The sequence below is a fragment of the Neodiprion lecontei genome, chromosome 2 (genome assembly GCF_021901455.1).
Source record: "Neodiprion lecontei isolate iyNeoLeco1 chromosome 2, iyNeoLeco1.1, whole genome shotgun sequence".
Classification (NCBI taxonomy): domain Eukaryota; kingdom Metazoa; phylum Arthropoda; class Insecta; order Hymenoptera; family Diprionidae; genus Neodiprion; species Neodiprion lecontei.
Genome location: NC_060261.1, coordinates 8,701,220 through 8,726,174, shown reverse-complemented (window position 1 = coordinate 8,726,174; position 24,955 = coordinate 8,701,220). Strand labels below are relative to the sequence as shown.

At 38.7% G+C, this 24,955-nt stretch overlaps 1 protein-coding gene and 1 long non-coding RNA gene across 4 annotated transcripts in view; both read left to right on the top strand.

Annotated features, from left to right (window-relative positions):
• The window catches only part of LOC107218422 (cytohesin-1), a 41,219-nt gene extending 27,280 nt beyond the window's left edge, over nt 1–13,939 (top strand). For 2 of the 3 annotated variants that reach the window (XM_046730711.1, XM_046730710.1), the window contains 5 exons: nt 8,633–9,238; nt 10,344–10,455; nt 10,929–11,159; nt 11,291–11,360; nt 11,663–13,939. In XM_046730711.1, the coding sequence (XP_046586667.1) occupies nt 8,633–9,238; nt 10,344–10,455; nt 10,929–11,159; nt 11,291–11,360; nt 11,663–11,750 (1,107 nt within the window). In that variant the 3' untranslated portion in view covers nt 11,751–13,939. The remainder of the gene's footprint in view (nt 1–8,632; nt 9,239–10,343; nt 10,456–10,928; nt 11,160–11,290; nt 11,361–11,662) is intronic. The other variant, XM_015656291.2, reaches the window with a different exon arrangement.
• Nucleotides 13,940–16,094: 2,155 nt separating this feature from the next.
• LOC124292777 lies at nt 16,095–17,190 on the top strand. Its single transcript, XR_006902690.1, has 2 exons — nt 16,095–16,143; nt 16,615–17,190. It is a non-coding gene; the product is annotated as an uncharacterized LOC124292777 (long non-coding RNA).
• The last annotated feature ends 7,765 nt before the right edge of the window (nt 17,191–24,955 follow it).

Below are 24,955 nucleotides of genomic sequence, written 5' to 3'. Positions count from 1 at the left end.
TATTTTTAAACATTCGAAAAACATATGATCTCACTCGCAGATAGCATAATGATCGAAGCCTTTAAATAATTTTACGTAATTCTCTGCCCTCTCTTCTTTCCTTTTTGTTTTCTTCTCTTCCATTCAGTTATTTATTACTGCGAAAAAATTATGGGAGTTACCGAACGGCGAAGAAAAGTTTTTTTTGTTTCTTCTGTTTTCCATCACGAAAATTCGCAGGATTAATTTTCGTAAAAGATAAATTTTTCGCAACGATGATTTTCCATTGATAGAAGAAAAAAGAAGCAAATCGTGGTTAAGAAAAAAAAAAAAATTGCAAATATATCTGTAATGTATATTAAAACCTGGTCACAGGTAATTGAAAATGCAACATTGTCGAAATTACAACTCTGTAGTAATAAACTTTCTCTCCAATAGGTATACATGTATATTCACCAAGCGAATTTTTTTAAAGGAAAAAAAAACAAAAAAAGGAAATTAGGTATCGAATCGAACGTTGATCTGCGTTTTACTTATTTCACGCACAGTTGCATATGCATGCATATGTGTATGCATATCGCATTTTACTCGAGTATTTCCCTGCCCTTTTTATCAGAACGTCCGGTACCTTTGGACTGCGTTACAGGCGATAATATCCTTGCAGTCTGGTAACAAAGTTGTGATGCGCCAATACACAACCCAGCCATCGGTAATTATACAGTTTGCTTTGTTGGCTGCTGTGAGATGCGATGCTTGTTCGTTTTGCTAGTTCTTTCGTTCGCAACTCGGTCTGCACCAAACGACCGTTGCTGCATAAGTTCGCATTTCTGCGGCGCTCTGAAATTGGCAAGGAAAAACTTTTCCTCAGATCGCAACGCGTATACACATACACAAAATATTTGTAATATATGTTTATATATACCTGTATACGTACATGCGAAGGAAAAACGTTGTGTAACATATCGAGCTGCTCTCTGCAATTATTTATTACATATGTGTGTGTGTGTATATGTATATATATGTTTTTCTCTCTATATATATATATATATATTTTTTTTTCCACTCTTCTTCAGAATCTGAAAATTTTTATTATCAAAGGAAAGAGAAAACTCGTCCCAGGGGAATTTTTATTTTTCTGTCCCAATTGTAACCTGTTTAATAAAGAAAGTGAAAGAAACGGGCAGGTTTTCTTCTGTGCAGTCTTACATTTACAATATTATAATTTTGATGCAAAATTTAACAGAATAAAAAGAAGTTATCCGTAAAGATTTTTTTTTCTATTATTTGCTTGATTCTTTCACGGCGAAACAAGAAAAAAAAAAATTAGTTTTTTTCAAATAACAAGAAATCGAAGTTTGGCATTTAATAAAACTTGCGAAATGTATCCGAATCTTGGTTTAACACCATCAATTCACTATTTATACATTCATATCTGCACTCGGCAAAAATGGACGATCCACTGTATATATTTTATCCAATAATTGGATCATCTTCGCAATATAATCGTATATGTATAATAATTGGGATCTAGGCGGAATCCCTCGGGGTAGACTTGGTAGGACTTTGCGCGTCCAATTTCTAACAGGGCCTGTAATTTTTAATCCCCTTTGACGCCCCCGTCCCTTCGTCGTATCATTCCACGGGATCTAATATAGCCGAAGTCGCCGCCGCCCGCGCCTTTCTAGACATAACACGGGGAATATCATCACCCTCTTGTGTCGACTGGCCAGCCAGCGGCTGCCAGCCCTTCCGTTTCGTTCCGTTCCGTTCCGTTCCGTTCCTCGACGGCAGTGCATTCACCCCCATGGAATATCGATGCGAATATCTACTGGGTGGTCAGTCAGAAAAGTCAGAAAAACGTATGTAGTGAGAAATTTCGAGATTCCTGGAGTAACGTTTAAACAAATTTACGTATTAATATAATTAATTATCACATTTTCGTTTTAAATTTAACAAGTTTCATCATACACTCCAAAATGTTTCTGTATTTTTTCGTACGAAAAAATATCTGTTTTTTATCGCACACCTTTCCGATGTATTGTGTGGTATATGATCTCGGAATTTTGCGAATGAAATGACAAACGCGGAATAAATAATACATGCGGGAGATGAAAATTTCGGAACGATTGTGAACTTGGAGAATATTATTGTTAATTTTTAAGTCGAGGCGATGCTAATTCTAATGTAATGGGTATTAAAAGGTAAAACTCAATCATTCGTTCGCGAAACTGATACTTTCTTTTTACTTCGAAATTGACGAAAAAAGTGCTTGAATAAATTCGAGGACAATAAACAAAAGACGGGTCAAAGGTCGTTGAAAATACTAAAAATAGATATAATAAAATAATGAAACCGAGACGTATAAGTATAGACTCGTAGGTTTTACGCATGTGATACACTCGAAAATAACACACGTGCGTACAAGAACGTGAAGTGTTTTATGCTCTACATGTAGATACTAAAAAAAAAAGAGAAGAAAAAAAGAAATTAAATAAAAGCACCGCATTACGTTGGTCCTTGTTGAAATTGGCGTTGATGGATAGAGGAATGAATGGATAAGCCTGACTTTGTAAATGCCTGCACCCTTTTACAAGGCAATAGAGCCGACCATTATTCGTGCGCAGAGAAACGTCGTGGTGGAGAGGACTGGGAATTACATATACGGGCGCCGGCCGCGCCCTCAGGAACAACCTTCTACGTCGCGTTTAACCTGCCTTTTAATTATCCCCGTAGACGGGCGAGGTCCCCGAGGAGTTGTGAAAAAGAGCGAGGAGAAATTGTAAAATAATGAAGGTTGAAGAGAATGACAATGCGGTTGCAAAATTTCAGGGATTTTATTCGAGAAGATTGTCGGTTGAACTGAAGTCGATACATTTTTTAAAATATCATTTTATTATTGCTATTGCTGTTTTGTAAATGAGGCGTGTTTAGGAAAAGGAAAAATTGTTTAAAAAAAAAAATGACGAACAAAACTTAATCATATTTCGAAAAGCCTACTTTTTGAAAGTCGTTCTAAAATTACACAATAATGACTTTTTTCTCTTGATATTTGGAAGAATATTTTCTACAAAGTAAGTTATTATATAGTAGTAATAGTAATTGCAACGGTATTTAAACGTTAATTCATGTGATTATTTTTTAAGTATTTTTTACACCGTTTCTCATTTCTCTATAATATTTTTTTTTCTCGCTCTCTCTATAAATACATGAAATATTGTAATTATATTACAAAACTCGTTTTTATTAATTTATAATATTTTATTCGTCTCTTCTTACTTTTCGATTACTTGTTCTTGCCAACTTCCAACTTGGTCTCAAAATTTTCGTTTCTTAACAAAGAATTTATGACAAAAATTTGAAGCCAAACGATCGGAGCTGTCGATTCGATAATTGGATTATTGTGTTTTGGGAGCAGTAAAATCAAATACACGATCCAAAAAATATAAATCTCGGTGAAGAACATTAGAATATTAACATGAAGAAAATTTCCATGGATTACATACATCTAATGTAATAAAACGAATAAAAAGTAGGAACGATTTTATTTATTATTTGAGAAATTTCTTTTCTCTTCAATTTACTTTTCGGCTTTTTTCATAAATTGTTATCTCCGTCAATTGAAATTGGAAGAATTTAACCTCCAGAAAATATTATCCCATTTAACTCCTGTCACATTCCATTATTAAATACACATACATTATACGGCGGGGGAATCAATTCGCGAATTTGTAACTTCGTTGGCTGCCGGTAATTCAATTTCCCGCTTCTCCAACAACGATCGGCAAATATTGTAGCCTGCACTGTCTACGCAAGCTGAAATAACTTACTCGGAACAATTAACGATGCACTTGCATGTTGTAGTAATGAAGCGATGACAGTGGCAGAGAAATGCAAGCGGGAAAACCGATATTTTATTCCCCGTATATATTATGTGTTCCACCTCTTCGACTCATCGTCGTTGACGTTTTTTCACGCGGTACGTTTTCTCATACGTAGAAATTCTGGTCGCGTTCGACGCGCCTTCGTTTCTAACCCACGTCTGTGTAATGTACATACATACGTTCATTCGTTCATTCGTTCATTCGTTCGTTCATTCATTCATTCATACATACATACAAGTATCAAGTACAATAATGCAACTGATGCGACAGTAATCCTTGTCATTCGTGTACAGTGTTTCGCAACTGGAGACGCGTTGCTGTGCCATGATTCACGTAGCTACACACATACATGGGCTAAAATTGTCATGCAATGTGTCCGGCATTACATGCTTCCTCAACCTTCGAGGTATGCCGTGGTTTAAAAGGTCTGACACGTTTTTCCTTCCCTCTATGGGGGAAATAAAGTCGTATTTCAATCTACGAATGTGATGCTATAGCAGCCAAACTTGCCGTTTTCGACGAAACAAGGTAAACACATTTGGAAAACCTAGAATTGTCAGGGTGTTTTTTAAATTGTTAATGGAAAAAAGTGGAAGTATCAGTTTTCTATCATGGGAATTAGAAATAATTTTTTGAGGTAACAGGCTTAAACTGACACTTTTTGTACATGCATTATATTTTTCTTCAATTCGAATTGAATTTCAACCTTACATAGAGTTCATAAGCTGAACGATTCAGGCTTTATTAAATTACCAGAAAACTGGGAAAATGTCTGAGAAAACTATGTTTTAGGTTCTGGAAAACCTGGAAATGTCGTGGAATTTATGTGCAATAATCTAAGTGAATAATGAGGCGTCGAACGTGGTTACGAAATTATTCTATTTCTGACAAGTTTAGTGAATTTCACTGACGATGTAATGATTCCTGGCATAGACTTTACGCCCAGTGTGACAGAAGAATGAATTTTCTTTCTCATATCTTGTACAGAAGAATGTCAACCCTTTGCTGCGCAGGGCGATGGAAAAGATATAGAGGAAATATGTTGTCTGCGACGCACATCCGGTCATCAAAGATAATAAACTCTGGATACAAAAACTTCCCCCATACGTCCGTTGCGTGCTAGCGTGTGGTTGGTTGGATAAAATAAACACCCTGTAACGTGTATGAAGAAATTTTCAGTCTTCCAATTTCCACCACCATGAATCATTATTATTATTATTATTATCGTCACATCAGGGTGGGACGCGAAGTGGGAGGAGGGAGGAGATAAGCACAAGGAAGACCCTGAGAAACCTTCAATTTTGAGTCCTGCCTTACTTTCTTCTTTTCAAATGATATACAATCCGTCCGTTCGTTCGTTTTTTAATTGCTACCACCGGCATCGTGATAACGTCGTGCGACGCGTTTTGCTTGTTGGTTTGGTTACCGGCATGGCAGCAACGGCGATGCACGATGGGGTCGAAAGAAGGAGTTTAGAGAACGAGGAGTGAGAGGTCAGGGCTCCCTTTAATTCGACCGGATATCCTTTTCCACACAAACGAATAACCAAACCAAAGGATGCGCCGTTGCGACGCGCCGCTGATTACAAGCATGTTAGCCAGCCCTTTTTTATAACTTCAAACCGCTGCAGGAATTCTCACTGTGTACGTCTTGTCATCCAAGTTCTTCATATTATGCACTCTCGGAATCTATGTATAATATATAAGCATATATGTATGTATGTATGTATGTGGGTTTTTATATAAAAGCTCAAATTTAGTTTGAAATTGATTGATTGGGTTTCACAGTATTTGCAGGCTACATAGTCGTTCTCATATTTTCATAAAAGTACTATGTTGTTTCCCCCGTAAGCATTTTAAAACTGAAGGTTACCCCTAAATGTACCCTAAAGGAGTCAATTTCCCCATAAAACTCCTTTATTTTTGTCAATCGGTTACTTTTTTTTTTTTTTTAATATAAACTAAAATGGATTGGAAAAATTAATTTTTTGTTTGAGAAGAATGTTTATACGTCAAACTTGACACAGGAACAAAAAAAAAACTTAGCTGGCTTGAACACTGTAAAGTCTATATTTGGACAAACATTATTGCCACAATTCTTAATGAATTTAAATGAGAAACCTGCTGATGTGAAAAACACGTGCCTGAACTTTGATTCAGCGATTTTCTTGGTAGATATCGTTTGAAAAACGATTTCATATTTTCAACGTTCGTATAATCTATCGGTAGTTAATAGAATATTATACATATAATTCCTAGCCTGAATGAACGTTCAGACTTTGTACCATTTGCCTGATGATAAATCGTGGGTTGTTAATCGGCTTCCTGGTATATTACATTATTCATGCAAATACTAGACCTCTGACTTTTCTATGCTTTATATTATACCAGGGCAATCTTTTGAAGCTTGAAAATCAACCGCGCATGCGCGAGTTTTATCGTCAGTTCGTACAGGCTGGCCATCCCGAGTTTTCAGCTGTCAAACTGTTTCTTGCGGCGATGTAGTTGATACGAATTTTCGAGGTTAGAATCTCAAATAATTGAGGTAGCGACTCGGAAAGGTTTGGGAAGCATTTGTTATTGGGTCGGAAAGTTGATTCTTCAAAGAACGGTCGGAACTTAATACTTATGCTGTTTGAAAATTCAAACGTACACATTTTTCGTAGATTGGCCCGCCTGATGGGAATTAAAATTGACTCAACTATCCATAAGTTTGATGTATACAGTATCTTTCTGGTAATGGGACAGCTTGATGAGACAATCTGAATGATGGAAAATTAAGGAGAGTTTGATTAATCGTTATGTTCTTGTGTAACTAGTAGTCAGGTAGTCAAGCTCGAAAGCACGTTTTCAGTAATGCACAATCTGCAGAATTTTAACTCTCCTCGTATCGAACGATCAATATCAGCTACACCATTGAAGTTTGCCAAATGTCTGATTGGAACTGTACTCACTTATCCACTGCTGTTTCTAGAATACAGAAGTGAAACCGAGATTGATGACGTGTGTTCCAAGGTTCGATTACAAAAAAACGCTTTGCAAATGCAAGAGAAGAGGAGCGTAATATGCAATGTAAACAATTAGAAATAAAAGGAACGATCTAGTTTCGTTATTTCTCAGTGGTGTAAAAATACCGGAAACGAAGTATCGTTTCGCGCAATGAATTATTGCGATTCTTCGTGAAACCGTGTGCGCATGAAAACAACTAAACCGACATTTCATTAACACTTTGCGCGTGATTCATGAAAGTTGACGAGGCGACGGCGCCTCGATGCTTCGAGTCCCATATCATGCTTGGAATATAATGTACGTTGTTTCTCGGTTATTTAAATTCCAGACTTGTGTCACGTATTATTTGACACGGAGACAATTGGCTACCGCAAGTACGCTGTATCATATGGCACCAGGTCCGCTACAGGTTGCAGATGAGTCGGCGTCTATAGTACATTGTTAGTTAGTTTATACACCGTCCGAACACTCGCTCCATGGTTATAATATTCCTCTACATCATAAACCATTCGTCACCTACACTGTCTTCGTCTAAACTATGGAGGGTAGAGGTAAGGAGGACGATTTCCGTTTATAGAAAGTATCCATGAAGTAGAGTACAATTAAGATGGCGTTGCTGTGGTAAAAGTTCCAGAAAATGCCAATCAGATTCAATCCTGTTTTCACGTTTAAAGAAAGCATCAATCAGATTGAATCTTGATTGCTTTCTGGTGACTCGTTGAACCTACTATTTGTCGTTTTTTGGTGGACACTTTTTCAGTTGAAAAATCCATTTCAGATACTTCTTCTTAACTCTATCATCCATGATCTAGATTGTAACAATACTCGATCTGCGGATTAATTCTCGTTTTCAGGCACGACGTCCAACTCTTAAAACCTGATGCACACAACCATTACGTGACATCAGACAGTTGCCGGTTTGTGAAAACATTCGGTTGTTGTTTTTAATACGGTTTAAAATGTTCAGGTATCGGCTTGATATTTTTATTCCCTTTTCACGCGCTCTTTAAGTGTCCCACAGGTGAAAGTGAACGCATATTAAGTGCATGCTGATACGTAATGCCGTTGCACAAAATACGGTCAACAATTCCTAACGTGCAATTTGCACATGTACGTTATTCTTCAAAGTTTGATACGATTTGCTTTTATTCGATAGGTAATTTGAAATTCTCTTAAGGAATGCGGAGGAAGAGGTGACGGTTCGGGCAATATGGTTGGGTTTACATACCGCGGGAAGTTTTGATTCACGCTGCTGCGGGTCAGACGTTGTAAATGACGTAATTTATTTCTTGGATTTAACCGGTGAGAAATGCCATCATCCTGGCGCCAGCATTGCTCACGACGATCGTCAGAGATAAAGAGCAAGGAGTCGACTACGATTATTTGGTTGAATAATTGTGCGATTTCTCATTTAAAAGCTGCATATACGTTGCTATTGCGTGATATCGAATTTCACACGACACTTGAGCATCTATCTTGAATAACGATGCCTTTGTCCTTTGAACAATGTCCGAAATTAGCTTTTCGATATCCAACCTCGATTATCGCTCCGCTATTCATTAGGTCGAGTATAAATTAAACGAGGTCAAGTTTGTCCGACGTGTTCCGGACTACCAGTTTTGCGGTTTAGCGTCCTTCCATCGGAGAACCGCACTCCACTCCTTCTCGTTGCCTATGTCGTTCTTGTTTAACAATATGTTACGGATCGCGATGATGATGAAAACAGGAAGTACCTTAACCGTGGACGCAATTTTATCGTTTCAGCAACTCAAAGATGAGCTGGGAGAAGTTGTCGCTGAAATGGAGGCGATGGAGGGCGGAGGATTGGCTTCGGACGAGACGAAGCCTTCGAACAAGACGAAGCAGACATCCATCGGTCGCAAGAAGTTCAACATGGATCCGAAGAAGGGAATAGAGTACCTGATAGAGCACAACCTCCTTGTTTCAACGCCGGAGGACGTTGCTCAGTTTCTCTACAAGGGCGAGGGACTGAACAAAACCGCGATCGGCGACTACCTCGGTGAACGTCACGACTTCAACGAGAGGGTGCTCAGAGCCTTCGTCGAGCTCCACGACTTCACGGATCTCATACTCGTACAAGCTCTAAGACAGTTTCTATGGTCGTTCAGACTCCCGGGCGAAGCGCAGAAGATCGACCGGATGATGGAATGCTTCGCTCAGCGGTACTGCCAGCTCAATCCAAACATATTCACGAACACCGACACCTGCTACGTTCTCAGCTTTGCCATAATCATGCTCAATACGTCGCTGCACAATCCAAGCGTCAAGGATAAGCCAAGCGTTGAACAATTCATATCCATGAATCGGGGGATCAACAACGGCGGCGATTTACCCAGGGAACTTTTGGTGGTAAGTTTTTCTTTCGCGTACCGTTTGGTTTATAGACAGTTGTTTTGTAGATTGCATTTGTTCTACGCGCGCAGAGATGAATCGTCGTCGCCAAATCGTACCGAAATGAGAAAAACAAGTTGCCGTATTGCAAAGTTTCAACAATTCATGTGTCAGTTTACTTACTCATATTCGAAATACATAATACTATCATCGTTTCTCTAAGAAACGATTGAGCAATTTTTGTGACTCAGCTACCTATATACCTACAGAGCCAAAGTTTAAGTGGTATCACTTGCGTTGCTTCAGGATATGCAATTAGGTGAATATAGATATGTATATATATATATATTTATAGTTTGAAAAGGAAGAGCGGAAAGATCCAATTGGTATTGAGTGCTTCGCTGATTACAGAGTCACGAGCGTCTTGAACGTCTTCGTCGTCGTTTGGATAGCTGGTGAAAAATCTAAATTTAGATTATTTTTTTGTTTTCTTTTTCAAAGCGAAATTAGACGGTATCTCAAATTTAGCAAAGTCTAAGTGATTTGGATTCTTTCCATCATTTATAACTTCTACGACGCAGTTTTTTTTTTCCACCCAATTTCGAAAGCCGGCATCTGGTTAAACAGATTTACCACATTTGTTTGATTCTCTTTTCGAATTGAAAATAATTGACGGTTTTCAACCTATCTCGTCTATACGTATATACATGTATTCATAAATGTTTTAAATTCAGGATTTTACGACGCCCTCATGATGAAAGTGTGCTTTTTGCGCAATTTTCACGTATATTTTTCTTGTATCTGCAGACGGTGATGTTGGTTATACCCATGACTGACTTCGCGATTAGGGAACTCGACATTCGGAGATAATCGTTGGATTATTGATTCTTGGTTAGAAAAAAAAAAATTACATAGCCTTCTTTCATTGATCAATCTCTAATCTACGATGCGAGACTTCAGGTTATATCTTTTAGCGTATAGATAACGGTGTCTGCAAGATTAATATTGCATAATATTCGTCGACAAATGACACGTCAGGGCAATATTATTTCCTTGAATATATATGTATATATATATAGTATGGGTAAAGACGACTAAACTTTATTTTCAACAATCATTGCAGAGTTTATACGAGAGCATAAAAACGGAGCCCTTCAAAATTCCCGAGGACGACGGAAACGATTTGATGCACACCTTCTTCAATCCTGACAAGGAGGGATGGCTGTGGAAGCAAGGTAATTTTAACGATTCCCGATCGTTTTAGTGTTTAATCAACAATCGCAGTGTGCATAAATAAGTTTGCTGCAAGATTATTATTTGCTAATCGGATATTATCATCAGTCAATAATTGTCTCGGTTCATTTCTGATACCGTTTTTATTATACCGCAGCGAAACGTTAATGTTGTTAATTTGAGCGTATTTCACTGCATGCAAAGATTACGATGCTGTGTAATTGCATTTCATCTGGATATTTAAAGTATCACAAATTTAATCACGGCATTCTGTTTGTTCGTGAACTTTTCTCCTTTTTTTTTTTTCTTTGTCTGTGTAACGCATTGCCTGTTTCGTGTTATAATTGTATACATAAAGATTATTATACTGATGAAAATGGTTTGTCCCTTCTCTGCTGCCCTGACGGAGCCAGCAGGTAAATAATCACGTCTGATGAAACGTTTATTCTTAAATCTATGAATTGTGATATTGTTACAGGCGGAAGATACAAAAGTTGGAAAAGGCGTTGGTTCATACTGAACGACAATTGTCTGTACTACTTTGAGTACACGACCGACAAAGAACCACGAGGGATTATTCCGCTTGAAAATATTCAGGTTCGAGAAATTCAGGATCGTCACAAACCGCACTGTTTCGAGCTTTACGCTGCCGGCTCGGAGTTTATTAAAGCTTGCAAAACCGACAGCGAAGGGAAAGTCGTTGAGGGTGAGGAAAAAAGAACGGAGTTTATCGTTTTACGTGACTAACTGCGAATTAGCATAAAAATAAAAAAAAACATTTCATACTTTCCTTTGTTCTCTGCTTGCCGATAACTAACGATTGTCTTATTTCTACAGGAAAACACACGGTATATAGGATGTCTGCGGCCACGGACGAGGAAAAGGATGAGTGGATAAAGTGTGTTCGGTGAGTAAATAAATTTTGCTTCTTATCCACGCATGCTTGTGCAATCATTGTGTGATCGGTTGTTTCACGTTGAGTAATTGTTATCCACAACATGGTTTTAAAAATAATTCCATTACCGTGAAAAAACCAGATTTTCTTTGCAAATGTGGTTAGAAAAAACGTCATTTGAACTTGACTTTGTAACGTTCTGAAGTTTGTCAAACGCAATTATACAAATACAGGCCACACGAGCGATAAGGTATTGAGAAAAAATCCAGAACTTTTATACTTGTACTAATCAGAATCGTGTATATTTTTTCCAGGCAAAGCATATCGCATAATCCTTTTTACGATATGCTGGCGGCACGCAAAAAGAAAGCCCAAAAGACGAACGTCCATTCGAAGAGCTAAGCGAACTCTCGGATAAGGAGAAGCCGAGTTGAATCACCTTCAGCTCGGTGTTTGTACAAGACTGTAAAATGTTCGGTACGCTACCAGGATTGGCGTGCTGAACTGACCGCTGCTTTCGGGATCTCATTGCGAATAGCGTATTATCACCGAATGCAGATAATTCCGAATTGTGACGTCGCGCATCGTCACGAAGAACCAGATACTCCACGGAGGGAGAGAAGTGCAGCTGCTCTTTCTTCATTTGCACAGTCTTTTACATCTTTTTTTTTCTTCATTATTGCACGTGGAGATAGGGACAGTTACGATGTCAGGGCATACTGCAGGTTCTCGGTGTTACAAAGAGGGACGGAACGAACGTTTTAACGTTAACCCAGCGATGTTTGTTGCGCGTGGCCAACTCTATAAGCTATAATTCGAATTTTTTCCTCACCCCATTCGTACATTCATTCATTCATTCATTCATTTATTCATTCATTCATTTATTTATTTATTTACTTACATGTATGAAATCGAGTTTTCACGAATTTTATTTTTCTTCATTCGAAGAAAAGGGCATCGTGTACTGAAAGCTATTTTTATTTATTTAATCGTTCGTTTATTATTTATCTAACTTATAATTGTTACGTACACTTTTCGTAGATGTGAAATTCACCAAAGCTAATTCAAGTGAATTTTCGTTATCAAATCGTATTCTCACGTGTCTGAAATCATTTTCAACCCCGTAAACCGGTAAATTGTTGATCGTACATACGTTGAAGAATTAGAATGGAGCGAGTTGGGCGAGGGGTGAAAAATGATTTTAAAACGCCAGAAGAAGGATAAAAATGAAAATATTTTTCGGTTGGTACATGCCGGTGATCGTAATTCTCATGTGTAGTATGTTTTTGTTTGTTTTTTAATTTTTCCTAATTACAGAGTTGGCCAACGAAATTAAGTGATGAAATTCTTGTTCTCTGACATGTGAGTGCAGATTTGCCCCGGTATTTAACTCACACTGAAGACGAATTTTTGTTTCTCGTGAAAAGAAATAAATATATAGATTCGTGTATTCATTCAGTCACGAGTAAATAGATCACTGAACATGTGCTGTAAGAATAAATTGTCGGAAGAAAAAGAGTAAAGTAATAGGCTTATTGCGTTTTTTTTTTTTATTTTGATTTTCTATCCACAACTTTGGATTTACAGCCAAAAACAAATGAATCAAATGAGACAAGGAGAGAGGTAGAAAGAGATTTAGAATGATCATTTAAAATACTGTGTCAAGAATACGTTGATATATACATACTGTATATACGTGATTGTTGCTTGTTTTTTTTTTTTTTTTTTCGTTTTTCTCGTAACCCCAAAAAGCGCCTTAAAACCTTTATTAACGTAAACATCGAAGCCCTGAACAGGCTTTGAGATGCAAGTTGAATGATGGGATGTTTAAAGTTGTATTTTTAATCGTGTAAGATTGCTTCATTCACTCGATGATGGTTTAGAACATGGAGAGTGTACTGTGAAGGAAGGATAAAACAAAGGACAGAGAGTAACGAAATAGTAAAAAAGTTCGGTCGTTTGCTCGCTCATTCATATCTGTAACGGACCCAGTCCTCCGAGATGATATATTTCTGTTTAATTGTTAATTAAAAAGGTATTAATGAGAGGTGAACACAGCTAAAGCTGTTCACGTAAGCATGAAACGGTCGAAACGAAGCGTGTATATAAATGTGATAGCTGTTTATTTATTTGAACAAATGTATAGGTAGGTAGACATTAGGTACATAACGATGATATTAGTTATGATTTAATTGCAATAATGATAATGATAATATCAATAAATGAATTAATTAATTAACTAAAATAGTTACAAAATACATTACCCACAGTGAATATATCCCTGTACATCGTTGTACAGGCTGTAAGTATGGCTTTGAATGGCCAAAATAGTGACACTAGGATATAGGAATACGCGCTCTCCTTACTAATTACATTTATGTATATTGTACCTACATGCGTTTGCGAAATTATTTAATTTCGGAATTATATATTTATATGTAAATATTATATACACAAACACGCATACCTATAAACGCACGCAAGCTTCACAGCATCAAGTGTGTTTAAAAGAATGCATATATGTAGATATCACAACCTTTATTACCATTTGATAAACTGACAATATACGTGTGTATACATTTTTTAATATACCTCCTATGCAATGTTTTTTTCTTCTTTTATTTTTTTATACGTGCGTTATGTTTGATGAATTTTGTAGCGCTCGATCAGTCAGCTACTTGGGAAATACCTCGGTGATCTGTAACGTTTTTACAGGAATTTTGTTATCAGTTATTCACCTGCGGGTGAATGGAAACGCATCACAGGTCACATGATGGTCTTTTTCTAATCTTCCATCTTTTATAAGTATTTGTAGAAACTAATCCGTCATTCAGGCAGGTATACGTTTTGCGCACGTGTAGTGTGCTCTTGAAATCCAGTTGTTTCAAAGCAAGATTAGAAGATCGATAAGGGAGAAAATTGAAACCTTATATAGACATCGAAAACGCCTTAATACGTGAAAAATTGAATAGTTGATAACCCAGGCTAAAAGATAAAAGAAGAAATATACACAAATGGAGTAGATTTTCTAATTTTCGAACCTGTTTTTACTAGTAAAATTAGTTTAGTGTTTGTATGTATAATGGCGGATTATATGAAATCGGTTTTTGATACCCGTTGATAATAAAAAAAAAAAGACTAGGGGTAAATTGAACTGATCAATACCCGTTCCAGAACGAACTGCACCAATTAAATATTAATGTTTATTCATCCTTCGTCCCTAGGGTTCCAATCGTATGGCTACTTTTTTTCTTTTTTGTTGTCTGATACGAAAAAAATAGTACCCATGTCAAGAATCACGTAGCTGGTCGAAATACGAGGTTGAACCTTGAATGCATGTCTCGAAATTTGATTTAAGATTCACTGAAACTAGAAGATACAACTGAAATAGAGGAATAGATATCATTCGCTTTTTACGGGACCATCAACCATTTTTTCCCTGGTATTCAGTCGGGTGATATAATTTGCTATATTATTGTGGCGGTGAAATTTTCAAGGCTATAAAATAGAGCCAAGCTCACGGACTTGCCATAAGACATGTCGTTATGGAAATTCTTTACGTAGTCGTCGCTATTTTCATTTGCGTTTCACTGGTGTCTGTTGACTGTACGATTTGAAACGGTACTATATATTCCATCGGCAAACTCCCATTTTTATTCGCCGCAATCGTTGAAAGATCAATACAATTTCAATAAGTTATTACTACTGATGAAATCAGGTGTCCATACATTTTTCTGCGAGACAGCTTTTAGATAATACATAGTATATATAGATGCTTATGTTTTCGACATCGTGCCGAAATGTGATACTAATTGCGATTCTTTCGGAAGTTGGGCTTCATTTCTTACAGTGGTAAGCCTCGGTTTTCACAAGAAATCGTTGACACTCAAGTAATGATATTCTTGCGAAAAAGTTTGAGCTTCGGAATGATGTAGTTCAATCAGAAATTCACATGTATGCAAACAAAGTCGAAACGAATTCACTACAGAATCAAGGCATCTGTCCAATAATTTCACAGCTTTGATATAATTTAAACATATTGTTGTATATACACGAATGATGAACACAACATGGATCTACTCTATTGAGGTGGAATGATTTTTATCTGTTAGGCCTTTAATTGTTACAAAGCACATTGTATGAATTCTGTATTCTATTTCAATAGATTTTGTATATGTACATGGAGCTGTATATTATTTTTGCTCTCTGACGATTGTATGGATAATAAATTGTGTACTGTTGTAAATCAACCAATTTCTTCGTATTTTCTGAGCTGTAGGTCCCACGCTCTTTTTCGTGGGTTTTCTGAGTTCCTGGGAGTCCATTTAGTCGGGCAAGGGTCAATGAAAGGTGATTGTAGGCGATTTTTTTTTTTTTTGATAGTGAGAGAAATAACGAAGCTCCTTAAAACTTCGAGTGTATTCTAACAAACATTCGAATGGTACGAGCAAAAATTTTTATCACCCAACTGTCGCAGAACGACAGCGTTATTAGCTGACCCGTTAACTGGAGAATACATCTTTAGTCAACGGCTGACCATCAAAGGGCCTAACCACTTGAGTCTGGAATTGGCAGGAAAGATAAAGTGCGTATTTCTTGTCTGAAATGTAAAAACTAAAATCATTATACATCATATCATATCATCATACATCATATGTCAAACATCATACATCATACATAGTATGAAAGTTGTTGGAGATGGTTGGCGGTGGTTGGCGGTGGTCGGAGGTGGTCGGAGGTGAACGAGGAAGACGAGGAGAACAAGGTGGACGAGGAGGACGAGGATTTGTGCACGGTGAGTAAAACATTTTTATAATACTTAATGGCAATTGTAATTATATTTCATCTAACAGTACACAGTTTTTTGAGGTGAGCAAATAATCCAATTTATTCTCATTATTCCAGAATCGTGCACTCGTGCATAATTATCATGCCTTTTCATACGTTTATTACCGCATGGTCTACATTGAAAACATTGCGGTGTGTCCAGGGCCTTTCTTCTGAACAATAAACAAAAATAAAAAAGATATTAACACTTTATTCATTTCACTGCATTACATGTATGACGATGCTATAATAATGAGAATGAATTAGATTTTTTTTCTTATATCTCTAACAGCTACTCATAGAGCTTATAGAAAAGTTTTGTGGAATACACTGCGAGCGAAGTATCAAAAGTACAGCCGAAAACATAAGATTTTGTTGGTAATTCCTCTGCTGTTGGTCCTATATACGCTTTATTAAATGTCTTTTCGGTATTTTTCAGGGTTAGAATTATCTGATTTAAAAAGAGTCCTGCAAAACGATTTTGGGATATGCTGATATCGATTTATTCACACCCAGTATCAACATAATTTTGCAACGAATCAAAACTTACGGCTGAAAAACATCAAATTTGCACTGGATTTTTAACGAGGTGGATAAGAAAAATCACAAACTCGTAGGGACAAAGTTCCAGTTCCAGTTTATTCAATGCAGTACAAGTGTTCAGGTGTCAGTGTATACTACTTTACCAAGTTTCCAAATACTATGAATCTATTATGTTATACTAGTACATTACACTAATGATTTTATACCAATAATTACTATAATAATATTTTCATTGATATAATTAGTATGTTATTTCTATATAGAATAGATACTGCGATATGTATTGCATTGAGCAGAATATGAACAATGTTGTATAAAATGGTTCTTAATGTTGTTTGTAAGCGCAGTTTGGGTTCCAGTCTGAGTACCTACAATGCTAAAAGCTACAATGCACCTCTGCAGGATTCAAGATGTGTAATGTTGTATTACTATTATATGTAATATTGAATAAATTGAATAACATCTACTGGAATTTATCAGTCATTTTTTCGTATCTTCTCAGGTATTGGTCCCGCGGGGCTCGAAATACCTTTTTGTAATACTAGAGTTGCAATAAGATTGGAAAAGGGTCGTTCGAATTGATTCTATGACGAGAAATTATCCGCTCGAAAAATAGAAAGGTAGACCTCGTCAGTTTTTTTCTATCCGTTGTTTTTGAATTTTGGACAATGCTGAAATCAATCTCTTTATACGGTACATCGACGTAGTTTACTATGAGGAGTCGATTCGACACAGTTCCAATACACTGCGAGGAACGCACCAAGAGTAGCGGACAAAAAATAGAAGAATCCGTTAGTAGTTCCCCTGCTGCTGACCCTACGCTCTTTTTTGTGCTATTTTTGCGTTCCTGTGGGTCCAATGCGTGTAACGGTCATTCAAGTCGAATCTGAGACCATGAATTTTCGGCTCCAAAAATGAAAAAAAGCAAGGCTAACCCCTTTGCATTTTTGGCGGAAATTTTCGCGATTTTGAAAAGTGCTGGAATGAATTCTTTCATGCACCATTCCGACGTAATTCTGCAAGAGAAATCGATTGGGCGCAGTCCCAATACGCTGCGATCAACGCATCAAAAGTTACAGCCGAAAAACGAGAACCTGTGTTTTCGACATTTTTCAGCAGGTGCTTTTTCCTTCGTAACTTCTCTCCTGTTGATCCCACGCTGTTTTCGCTGCGTTTTCTGAGTTCCTGGGGGTCCAATTAGTCAGGAAAGGGTCATTTGAATCGAATCTGGGACCAAAAATTTTTTGGCCGAAAAATGAAAAAAAAGCAAGGCTAACCCCTTTGCATTTTTGGCGAAAATTTTCGCGATTTTGAAAAGGGCTGGAATGAATTCTTTCATGCACCATTCCGACGTAATTTTGCGAGAGAAATCGATTGGGCGCAGTCCCAATGCGCTGCGATCAACGCATCAAAAGTTACAGCCGAAAAACGAGAACCTGTGTTTTCGACATTTTTCAGCAGGTGCTTTTTCCTTCGTAACTTCTCTCCTGTTGATCCCACGCTGTTTTCGCTGCGTTTTCTGAGTTCCTGGGGGTCCAATTAGTCAGGAAAGGGTCATTTGAATCGAATCTGGGACCAAAAATTTTTCGGCTAAAAAAAAAGCAAGGCTAACCCCTTTGCATTTTTGGCGAAAATTTTCGCGATTTTGAAAAGTGCTGGAATAAATTCTTTCATGCACCATTCCGACGTAATTTTGCGAGAGAAATCGATTGGGCGCAGTCCCAATACGCTGCGATCAACGCATCAAAAGTTACAGCCGAAAAACGAGAACCTGTGTTTTCGACATTTTTCAGCAGGTGCTTTTTCCTTCGTAACTTCTCTCCTGTTGATCCCACGCTGTTTTCGCTGCGTTTTCTGAGTTCCTGGGGGTCCAATTAGTCAGGAAAGGGTCATTTGAATCGAATCTGGGACCAAAAATTTTTTGGCCGAAAAATGAAAAAAAAGCAAGGCTAACCCCTTTGCATTTTTGGCGAAAATTTTCGCGATTTTGAAAAGGGCTGGAATAAATTCTTTCATGCACCATTCCGACGTAATTTTGCGAGAGAAATCGATTGGGCGCAGTCCCAATACGCTGCGATCAACGCATCAAAAGTTACAGCCGAAAAACGAGAACCTGTGTTTTCGACATTTTTCAGCAGGTGCTTTTTCCGTCGTAACTTCTCTCCTGTTGATCCCACGCTGTTTTCGCTGCGTTTTCTGAGTTCCTGGGGGTCCAATTAGTCAGGAAAGGGTCATTTGAATCGAATCTGGGACCAAAAATTTTTCGGCTAAAAAAAAAGCAAGGCTAACCCCTTTGCATTTTTGGCGAAAATTTTCGCGATTTTGAAAAGTGCTGGAATAAATTCTTTCATGCACCATTCCGACGTAATTTTGCGAGAGAAATCGTTTGGCCGCAGTCCCAATACGCTGCGATCAACGCATCAAAAGTTACAGCCGAAAAACGAGAACCTGTGTTTTCGAAATTTTTCAGCAGGTGCTTTTTCCTTCGTAACTTCTCTCCTGTTGATCCCACGCTGTTTTCGCTGCGTTTTCTGAGTTCCTGGGGGTCCAATTAGTCAGGAAAGCGTCATTTGAATCGAATCTGGGACCAAAAATTTTTCGGCTAAAAAAAAAGCAAGGCTAACCCCTTTGCATTTTTGGCGAAAATTTTCGCGATTTTGAAAAGTGCTGGAATAAATTCTTTCATGCACCATTCCGACGTAATTTTGCGAGAGAAATCGTTTGGGCGCAGTCCCAATACGCTGCGATCAACGCATCAAAAGTTACAGCCGAAAAACGAGAACCTGTGTTTTCGACATTTTTCAGCAGGTGCTTTTTCCTTCGTAACTTCTCTCCTGTTGATCCCACGCTTTTTTCGCTGCGTTTTCTGAGTTCCTGGGGGTCCAATTAGTCAGGAAAGGGTCATTTGAATCGAATCTGGGACCAAAAATTTTTTGGCCGAAAAATGAAAAAAAAGCAAGGCTAACCCCTTTGCATTTTTGGCGAAAATTTTCGCGATTTTGAAAAGTGCTGGAATAAATTCTTTCATGCACCATTCCGACGTAATTTTGCGAGAGAAATCGATTGGGCGCAGTCCCAATACGCTGCGATCAACGTATTAAAAGTTACAGCCGAAAAACGAGAACCTGTGTTTTCGACATTTTTCAGCAGGTGCTTTTTCCTTCGTAACTTCTCTCCTGTTGATCCCACGCTGTTTTCGCTGCGTTTTCTGAGTTCCTGGGGGTCCAATTAGTCAGGAAAGGGTCATTTAAATCGAATCTGGGACCAAAAATTTTTCGGCTAAAAAAAAAGCAAGGCTAACCCCTTTGCATTTTTGGCGAAAATTTTCGCGATTTTGAAAAGTGCTGGAATAAATTCTTTCATGCACCATTCCGACGTAATTTTGCGAGAGAAATCGATTGGGCGCAGTCCCAATACGCTGCGATCAACGCATCAAAAGTTACAGCCGAAAAACGAGAACCTGTGTTTTCGACATTTTTCAGCAGGTGCTTTTTCCTTCGTAACTTCTCTCCTGTTGATCCCACGCTGTTTTCGCTGCGTTTTCTGAGTTCCTGGGGGTCCAATTAGTCAGGAAAGGGTCATTTGAATCGAATCTGGGACCAAAAATTTTTCGGCTAAAAAAAAAGCAAGGCTAACCCCTTTGCATTTTTGGCGAAAATTTTCGCGATTTTGAAAAGTGCTGGAATAAATTCTTTCATGCACCATTCCGACGTAATTTTGCGAGAGAAATCGTTTGGGCGCAGTCCCAATACGCTGCGATCAACGCATGAAAAGTTACAGCCGAAAAACGAGAACCTGTGTTTTCGACATTTTTCAGCAGGTGCTTTTTCCTTCGTAACTTCTCTCCTGTTGATCCCACGCTGTTTTCGCTGCGTTTTCTGAGTTCCTGGGGGTCAAATTAGTCAGGAAAGGGTCATTTGACTCGAATCTGGGACCAAAAATTTTTTGGCCGAAAAATGAAAAAAAAGCAAGGCTAACCCCTTTGCATTTTTGGCGAAAATTTTCGCGATTTTGAAAAGGGCTGGAATAAATTCTTTCATGCACCATTCCGACGTAATTTTGCGAGAGAAATCGATTGGGCGCAGTCCCAATACGCTGCGATCAACGCATCAAAAGTTACAGCCGAAAAACGAGAACCTGTGTTTTCGACATTTTTCAGCAGGTGCTTTTTCCTTCGTAACTACTCTCCTGTTGATCCCACGCTGTTTTCGCTGCGTTTTCTGAGTTCCTGGGGGTCCAATTAGTCAGGAAAGCGTCATTTGAATCGAATCTGGGACCAAAAATTTTTCGGCTAAAAAAAAAGCAAGGCTAACCCCTTTGCATTTTTGGCGAAAATTTTCGCGATTTTGAAAAGTGCTGGAATAAATTCTTTCATGCACCATTCCGACGTAATTTTGCGAGAGAAATCGATTGGGCGCAGTCCCAATACGCTGCGATCAACGCATCAAAAGTTACAGCCGAAAAACGAGAACCTGTGTTTTCGACATTTTTCAGCAGGTGCTTTTTCCTTCGTAACTTCTCTCCTGTTGATCCCACGCTGTTTTCGCTGCGTTTTCTGAGTTCCTGGGGGTCCAATTAGTCAGGAAAGGGTCATTTGAATCGAATCTGGGACCAAAAATTTTTTGGCCGAAAAATGAAAAAAAAGCAAGGCTAACCCCTTTGCATTTTTGGCGAAAATTTTCGCGATTTTGAAAAGGGCTGGAATAAATTCTTTCATGCACCATTCCGACGTAATTTTGCGAGAGAAATCGATTGGGCGCAGTCCCAATACGCTGCGATCAACGCATCAAAAGTTACAGCCGAAAAACGAGAACCTGTGTTTTCGACATTTTTCAGCAGGTGCTTTTTCCGTCGTAACTTCTCTCCTGTTGATCCCACGCTGTTTTCGCTGCGTTTTCTGAGTTCCTGGGGGTCCAATTAGTCAGGAAAGGGTCATTTGAATCGAATCTGGGACCAAAAATTTTTTGGCCGAAAAATGAAAAAAAAGCAAGGCTAACCCCTTTGCATTTTTGGCGAAAATTTTCGCGATTTTGAAAAGTGCTGGAATAAATTCTTTCATGCACCATTCCGACGTAATTTTGCGAGAGAAATCGTTTGGGCGCAGTCCCAATACGCTGCGATCAACGCATCAAAAGTTACAGCCGAAAAACGAGAACCTGTGTTTTCGACATTTTTCAGCAGGTGCTTTTTCCTTCGTAACTTCTCTCCTGTTGATCCCACGCTTTTTTCGCTGCGTTTTCTGAGTTCCTGGGGGTCCAATTAGTCAGGAAAGGGTCATTTGAATCGAATCTGGGACCAAAAATTTTTTGGCCGAAAAATGAAAAAAAAGCAAGGCTAACCCCTTTGCATTTTTGGCGAAAATTTTCGCGATTTTGAAAAGTGCTGGAATAAATTCTTTCATGCACCATTCCGACGTAATTTTGCGAGAGAAATCGATTGGGCGCAGTCCCAATACGCTGCGATCAACGCATCAAAAGTTACAGCCGAAAAACGAGAACCTGTGTTTTCGACATTTTTCAGCAGGTGCTTTTTCCTTCGTAACTTCTCTCCTGTTGATCCCACGCTGTTTTCGCTGCGTTTTCTGAGTTCCTGGGGGTCCAATTAGTCAGGAAAGCGTCATTTGAATCGAATCCGGGACCAAAAATTTTTCGGCTAAAAAAAAAGCAAGGCTAACCCCTTTGCATTTTTGGCGAAAATTTTCGCGATTTTGAAAAGTGCTGGAATAAATTCTTTCATGCACCATTCCGACGTAATTTTGCGAGAGAAATCGATTGGGCGCAGTCCCAATACGCTGCGATCAACGCATTAAAAGTTACAGCCGAAAAACGAGAACCTGTGTTTTCGACATTTTTCAGCAGGTGCTTTTTCCTTCGTAACTTCTCTCCTGTTGATCCCACGCTGTTTTCGCTGCGTTTTCTGAGTTCCTGGGGGTCCAATTAGTCAGGAAAGGGTCATTTAAATCGAATCTGGGACCAAAAATTTTTCGGCTAAAAAAAAAGCAAGGCTAACCCCTTTGCATTTTTGGCGAAAATTTTCGCGATTTTGAAAAGTGCTGGAATAAATTCTTTCATGCACCATTCCGACGTAATTTTGCGAGAGAAATCGATTGGGCGCAGTCCCAATACGCTGCGATCAACGCATCAAAAGTTACAGCCGAAAAACGAGAACCTGTGTTTTCGACATTTTTCAGCAGGTGCTTTTTCCTTCGTAACTTCTCTCCTGTTGATCCCACGCTGTTTTCGCTGCGTTTTCTGAGTTCCTGGGGGTCAAATTAGTCAGGAAAGGGTCATTTGACTCGAATCTGGGACCAAAAATTTTTTGGCCGAAAAATGAAAAAAAAGCAAGGCTAACCCCTTTGCATTTTTGGCGAAAATTTTCGCGATTTTGAAAAGGGCTGGAATAAATTCTTTCATGCACCATTCCGACGTAATTTTGCGAGAGAAATCGATTGGGCGCAGTCCCAATACGCTGCGATCAACGCATCAAAAGTTACAGCCGAAAAACGAGAACCTGTGTTTTCGACATTTTTCAGCAGGTGCTTTTTCCTTCGTAACTACTCTCCTGTTGATCCCACGCTGTTTTCGCTGCGTTTTCTGAGTTCCTGGGGGTCCAATTAGTCAGGAAAGCGTCATTTGAATCGAATCTGGGACCAAAAATTTTTCGGCTAAAAAAAAAGCAAGGCTAACCCCTTTGCATTTTTGGCGAAAATTTTCGCGATTTTGAAAAGTGCTGGAATAAATTCTTTCATGCACCATTCCGACGTAATTTTGCGAGAGAAATCGTTTGGGCGCAGTCCCAATACGCTGCGATCAACGCATCAAAAGTTACAGCCGAAAAACGAGAACCTGTGTTTTCGACATTTTTCAGCGGGTGCTTTTTACTTCGTAACTTCTCTCCTGTTGATCCCACGCTGTTTTCGCTGCGTTTTCTGAGTTCCTGGGGGTCCAATTAGTCAGGAAAGGGTCATTTGAATCGAATCTGGGACCAAAAATTTTTCGGCTAAAAAAAAAGCAAGGCTAACCCCTTTGCATTTTTGGCGAAAATTTTCGCGATTTTGAAAAGGGCTGGAATAAATTCTTTCATGCACCATTCCGACGTAATTTTGCGAGAGAAATCGATTGGGCGCAGTCCCAATACGCTGCGATCAACGCATCAAAAGTTACAGCCGAAAAACGAGAACCTGTGTTTTCGACATTTTTCAGCAGGTGCTTTTTCCTTCGTAACTTCTCTCCTGTTGATCCCACGCTGTTTTCGCTGCGTTTTCTGAGTTCCTGGGGGTCCAATTAGTCAGGAAAGCGTCATTTGAATCGAATCTGGGACCAAAAATTTTTTGGCCGAAAAATGAAAAAAAAGCAAGGCTAACCCCTTTGCATTTTTGGCGAAAATTTTCGCGATTTTGAAAAGGGCTGGAATAAATTCTTTCATGCACCATTCCGACGTAATTTTGCGAGAGAAATCGATTGGGCGCAGTCCCAATACGCTGCGATCAACGCATCAAAAGTTTCAGCCGAAAAACGAGAACCTGTGTTTTCGACATTTTTCAGCAGGTGCTTTTTCCTTCGTAACTTCTCTCCTGTTGATCCCACGCTGTTTTCGCTGCGTTTTCTGAGTTCCTGGGGGTCCAATTAGTCAGAAAAGGGTCATTTGAATCGAATCTGGGACCAAAAATTTTTCGGCTAAAAAAAAAGCAAGGCTAACCCCTTTGCATTTTTGGCGAAAATTTTCGCGATTTTGAAAAGTGCTGGAATAAATTCTTTCATGCACCATTCCGACGTAATTTTGCGAGAGAAATCGATTGGGCGCAGTCCCAATGCGCTGCGATCAACGCATCAAAAGTTACAGCCGAAAAACGAGAACCTGTGTTTTCGACATTTTTCAGCAGGTGCTTTTTCCTTCGTAACTACTCTCCTGTTGATCCCACGCTGTTTTCGCTGCGTTTTCTGAGTTCCTGGGGGTCCAATTAGTCAGGAAAGCGTCATTTGAATCGAATCTGGGACCAAAAATTTTTCGGCTAAAAAAAAAGCAAGGCTAACCCCTTTGCATTTTTGGCGAAAATTTTCGCGATTTTGAAAAGTGCTGGAATAAATTCTTTCATGCACCATTCCGACGTAATTTTGCGAGAGAAATCGTTTGGGCGCAGTCCCAATACGCTGCGATCAACGCATCAAAAGTTACAGCCGAAAAACGAGAACCTGTGTTTTCGACATTTTTCAGCAGGTGCTTTTTCCTTCGTAACT